At 40.8% G+C, this 5,695-nt stretch overlaps 1 protein-coding gene across 3 annotated transcripts; it reads right to left on the minus strand.

Moving 5' to 3' along the window:
• Positions 1-297: 297 nt before the first annotated feature.
• Positions 298-5,480, minus strand: LOC137745304 (uncharacterized). Of its 3 annotated transcripts, none has more exons than XM_068485239.1 (11): positions 5,403-5,480; positions 5,031-5,136; positions 4,439-4,515; positions 4,111-4,316; positions 3,241-4,023; positions 2,861-3,152; positions 2,386-2,595; positions 2,033-2,206; positions 1,530-1,730; positions 1,265-1,378; positions 298-1,031 (listed from the first exon to the last, which is right to left on the minus strand). In XM_068485239.1, exons 4-11 carry the CDS (start codon positions 4,155-4,157, stop codon positions 687-689), a joined length of 2,166 nt encoding a protein of 721 aa, XP_068341340.1. In that variant the 5' UTR covers positions 4,158-4,316; positions 4,439-4,515; positions 5,031-5,136; positions 5,403-5,480; the 3' UTR covers positions 298-686. The 3 variants fall into 3 exon arrangements, with proteins under 3 accessions (XP_068341340.1, XP_068341342.1, XP_068341341.1); XM_068485241.1 differs by having other exon boundaries at positions 4,103-4,316; XM_068485240.1 differs by lacking the exons at positions 5,031-5,136; positions 5,403-5,480 and adding an exon at positions 4,687-4,850.
• Positions 5,481-5,695: the final 215 nt, after the last annotated feature.

The raw sequence follows: 5,695 nt of genomic DNA on the forward strand, positions 1-5,695 counted from the left end.
TTGGGTTCTCTACTCATTTGGTTTAGGGATTGTAATATGTGAGATTTAGGTTGTTAGAGTTACATGCTCTTTTGTTATCTCCATTTGTTTAGTGAAATTCTTTGATATGCTTCGCTCGTGGACATAGACTTTACGTTGAACCAGTTAATCTCGTATGTTCTTATTTTGAGATTATTTGTTTTTTCGCTTTTGCTAATGACTGATATTTGGCATTTTTGTTAGAATTCGTTTCTGCTTTCGCATAAAAGTACAACAACGGGCCACGGGCAACAAATTCTGAGAAGAAAGAAAAACACTATTCAAGCTACAGTGAAGGAAGAAATGAAGGCCCTGCTTGATAACTTTTTCGTTTTAGTTTTCACTTTTCGAGTCACAATAGCTCTTACAAAACATAATCTTTAATCCATTGAACGAAACTGAAGATTCATGATCTCTCCACTTGGCATGTATTCCAGATCGAGTTCAGTAAGTATGAAGTAATTTCGGTTATATGCTATGTGATAACAAAATTAACTCAGTATAATATACGAAAAAGCTAATGGCTTTAGCCAATTTTGCTTAAAGACTTGAAATTGTCTTGGTATTTGCCTCTCGTTATTCACAGCTCTGTTTTAAGTTTTCTCAATACTTTCATGACGCAGAAAACCAACAGGTATATACACATCTCGAGTCCACTCGTTTGACGCTTAAGCAGACCACACCTCACGAAGGAGTTCATACCTCGCATTCGTGCAGGCATGACCTGCATGCTCATGTTTTCCGCTTCCATTTCCATTTGCTATGATAGTCGGAGTTAACGGTAATTTGTCGATGATGGATGAAAGAGGTGAATCCAACTTCTCTAGCTCTTCATCGCTGGTATATCCCTTTCTCTGTACAGCTGAGACGTCCCTTTCCAGTTGAGAACTTCCTCCTGCTTCTGAAACTTTTTCTGCCATATCAGCCGACGAAGGTGGGGTGTACACAACTGGTGCTGCTGTGTAAGGGAAGCTTCTTGCCGATTCACCTGACAATCTGCGCTCCACAATGCTCTGAGGAAATGATGAAAGGATACGTCAAAACTTTAACATTACTAATTTTGTTTTTTGCAGATTAGAACCTACAGATTTTGGTTCATTTGGTTTCACATTTCATGTTAAACAGAAGATCCTTCAAAAAAAGGTTCACGATAAAACGGTTGTTAAATGTTTAAAACCCTTACAGTTGTAGTTGCACGAACACATCTAGGCCATGGAACATCAAAAATGAATAAAAGCAAGTATACCTCGGCATTCAGTGCCTCCAATACATCTCCTGGCACAGCATCCGGACAGAACTCATCTGGAGTGAAGTTACAAAGTATCCGCTTAACTAATGGAAGACTAATTGATGGGCAGACCTAGTAAACATGAAAGGAAACAAATTTAATCAGCCCAAAAGGAGAGGCGAAAACAATGACGACAGAAAATTCAGACAAGTTAGGACAGTCGGACTAAAACCAAAGCCATTTCCTTTCCATATATGAAGGCACTGAAATTATAAAAACTAACCTCCTTTCTGATTCTCGTATCAATAAGCAAGTCTTTCGGAAGCATCAAAAGATCACTCAAGGCATTCAGAAGAAGGAAGGATTTAGATTCACCATCGCCAATCTGCCTGTCATCATCCTCACCACCAAGGTGGTCTTCTTGCAGGGAATTATCAGCATCCATGTCAAACAAATCACGTAGCCATCTAGACCAATTTCCAACCTGCACGACATGCAGCCTCCTCGTTATTTAAATCTTGCAATCACATTTTGTTTTTCAAATAACACCCAAGGATGTAAAAGTATTATGAGGAAGGTAATTCAAGCAAATGGTCAAGACGACGTTCACATGTACGGTTTTACGAGTAACTAGTTAGCTATCTAAACCCCAACTAGTGGTTACGGGCACTAGGGGTTAAGAATCCTTTGGAAGATACTTTCACAAACTATGTGAACCTTTGAAAAGTAAATACTTCTTTCCGGTATAAACAAAAGTAGAAGAACAGGAAAAAATGAGATACATACGGAATTTTTGAGTTGTGCACCAGACCCAAAACTCAAGTCGCCAGCAGGAATAGGTAAAACCCTGGAATCAAGAATAGGATCTGATACTGGATCAGTAGGGATCTCATGGGCAGACTCACGCAGGATAGCATTGAACATTGCCACATCTAGCCTTGCAACACAGTGTTGCATAACCTAACCGGAAAACCACATCGAATTAAACCTCCATAGCATAAGGAAAGCTCATACAGTTGTTCTGTGAAGAATAAATGAAGATGAGAAACTTTGGTGGCTGAAATTAAATTCCAATGCCTGTGATGAAGAAACTTTAAACTGCAGAGGGATCTTTAGATAGATATTCAAGGATTCCATACCATTCTTGCCAAAACAGGCAAGCAGCCACATTTATGCCCCCCTGCTCGAACAGGACAGAGTCGTTGAGAAGCATCCTGAAAAGCGTTTTTCCATAGGTTGACAGAAAAGCTACCTTGCTTCTGATCACCCACTGCAGGTCCCGACAACCTTACAGACATCTTATTTGTGGATGAATTCTCAGCTGGAGATTGCATATTTGGAGTCAAAGCCTAAAAAGATAAGACTCTGGCCAGCAAACCATAAAATCACATCAAAGCTACTCCAAATTCACATGTTTGGTAATAATTTAGTTTTCAATCAAAACTAACAATTATCATTCAGTCTAAATAAGTTCATGTGTAGACCTCAGGCAAAAAATGGCCTTAGACATGCAACTTGTCCATCAACCAAAATGATTGTCATGATGTAGGGACCCAGGCCACCTTTAACATGTTAAAAGAAAGAATGAGAGGTTCTTTTTTTGTGTAGGTGTACCTGCCACCATACTGACTCAACGACCCGAGAGAAAATCCAGAATTCAACTTTTTCCAATGCAGCAGTGAAGGTTCCTGTCTCTTGCCAGTCATCAGCAAACTGCATAAAACCGTTCGTTTGTTTATTACTGGAACTACCCCTCCATTTCAGTGTCGCAGACTTCACTTCATTTCTCTTGCTAGTCCCATTTGACTCCACAAACTTAACCGAAGGACTTGACTTGCTTGAAATGTCAAATGCTTGAGATATGATCTCCCTTAGCACGACAGTGTTTGATAACCAGAATGTCAACCTTAACATACAAATGGAAAAAAAGAACATCAGTTCCCAGTAATTAAGAGCATTTGTAACACTATGAACTATAACGTGATGAGTTTTACCTGGGGACATCATTGCCACAGGACTTTGCTATCAAAACAAGCCCTGATACAGTGTTCTTAGCAATTGTGGCTCGCTTGCCCTGAGTCCAATGATTGCAAGCATGGATATAAAGTCTAGAAATGCGCCGAGCCGGTGTGTGAACTTTATGCGCAGAGCTCCCATGCTCTGGTACAACAGAGTAGAGGGAAATTTCAAGAACAGCAACTTCTCGCAGCTCTTCCTCAAGTTTCTCAATTCTCATTTCCATTTCTTCAATCTTTCGTTCCAAGGCTGTTTCAATCTCTTGTTCGCCATTTTCTTCAGCGTCTACTATTTCATGGTCACTTTCCACACTCTGAGCACCATTTGAGGCCCCATCAAGGATATCAGTTCCTCTTACCTCTTTGATAGGCTTATCGTCAACCTCCTCAAATGGTTCTGAGGAAGGTTTAATGGGAACTTCGCTATCACTAGAACCTTTTCTGGTTTTAACTCCTGAAGGTCCATTATTTGAATTAGTGACTTTGTTGGCAGTATGATGCAATCCTTTTGATCTTGACTTAATAGATTCACTACGAGACCCCTCCCTGTCCCTGGATCCAGGAGAGCTCTCTGAGGAATTCTTTTTGACAACAATTTTGGGTACCCTTGATACTCTTTCGACTTTCTCATCCTCAAGGGTAGGTGAATCCCCTTGAGATGACACGGAATCCTTTATTGTCTCACAATCTGACACCTCGTCGTCAATATTCTCTTTGGAAGTCATTGGATTGGCTTTCAGATCTTGAGGTACCTCCTTAAACCTGCTGACATCATCCACATAATGATAACCAAGTTTTCGTTAACTTCAGAGAGCTCTGTGCCCGTGTTTGAATCACTTACTAACGTACTGGGGCTGGTCTAGCATAAGAGACTTTAGATTCTCTATCTTTTGCATTCAATGTCTTAGCGGTATTCCCTTGATTCAGCTTGTTGTCTCTCATTTCTGTTCTTCCAGTCCGCTTGGTGTTTTTAGTATTTGGGGTTTTCCTTTTGTCAATCTCTTTCATGGTTAACAAGGTTTAGTTCCTCCAGCCACAGCAATCAAATGAAAAGACTATTACATGGAAGAAAACACAATAATCAACAAAGCTCTTCTTCTAATTACTCTCTGTGTGACGACTGGAAAACGGAAAACCAGCAATACATGCATAAAGCAAGCAAGGGGATTACAATTACCTCTTATGCAGTGAATTCTTTAAGATTTCATTAACCAGAAACATTGCACTGGACTTTCCAAATTATTTTCAGTCAGCCTGCAAAAAAGACATCGATATTGGTCATCAAACGGAGACTTTTACGCATTTTCCACGCAACAAAATCAAAACGGCGCTACACTGAGCGCACTGGGTGCATCACACAAAATGCAAACAAGAGCAAGCTTATGACTACTCTTTTCAAAGCTCGCTGCAGTCGCACAGCCTTACGTTCATTTCTCAACTCCAAAGGGATACACAAAAAATCAAGCACAAGGGCCAAACAAAGTTTGTTTACTCATTGCAAGCGACTCGTAGCTCAAGTAATTAAGAAACACACAACGAAGGATTCCTCTATACTAGATTCGGTTCCCCTTTCCCAAATATCTCTCTTATCAAAATCAAATTTTGTTTACTCACCCAAAAAGAAAAAAAAATATATCTATTCATTCCCAAAGCATAACTCACAATAATTGCCCATGCATGCCCACCTGATGACGTGGCCAGATCCTGATCGTAGAATGTAAAATAGCGTGAAGTTTCGGTGGAGTAAAAAGAAACGGACAGCCACTTACCAGAAACATGAAAGGAGAAGATCCAACGCAATGTCGCAATCCGAGCGCGAAACGACGCCGAACTGAACCAACCAAACACCCGCGGAAGTCTCTCCGCCAGCCGGGACTGCACCAAACGCAAAAAAAGAAAAACGACACGAAAGAGTGAGAAAATGCCAGAATTGAAGAACTCGAATTCCGGAACCAAAACGACGTTAGAATCTATAACCTTAAAAGAAAACGACAAGAGCTCGGTAAAAGCTTTAGAATTCAGATCAGAAGATTCGGAACAATCTAAACGACGCGTTTTGGGGGTCGTGCCGTCTCCAGCCGCCGGAAAAGGCCAGCTATGAGCACTAAAAGGAGTAACTGACAGTAAAATGTTGTACGTACCGAAGCTTTTTTCCGCTCTGGGCGCTCCGGGATTTCAATAATTCCACGCCAATTAAGAGCGCTGAGTTAATGGGGTGTTTAATTTTGTGTGGAATGTTTTAGGGGAGGGAAGGTGGTGTTTAAAATGGAAGGGTGTGACTGTGTCAAGGGTACGGACATGGGGTAGTGGGTGACCGGGAGAGAGGTTGTCGGTGGGCGTTGGGTGACCAGGTAGTACCGGTTAAGGGGTTGCGCATTGTGAAGTATAAGGACTCGTTTGGAAAATGTTTTTAAATGATTGAAAGTGTATTTTA

The sequence above is a fragment of the Pyrus communis genome, chromosome 9 (assembly GCF_963583255.1).
Source record: "Pyrus communis chromosome 9, drPyrComm1.1, whole genome shotgun sequence".
Classification (NCBI taxonomy): Eukaryota; Viridiplantae; Streptophyta; class Magnoliopsida; order Rosales; family Rosaceae; genus Pyrus; species Pyrus communis.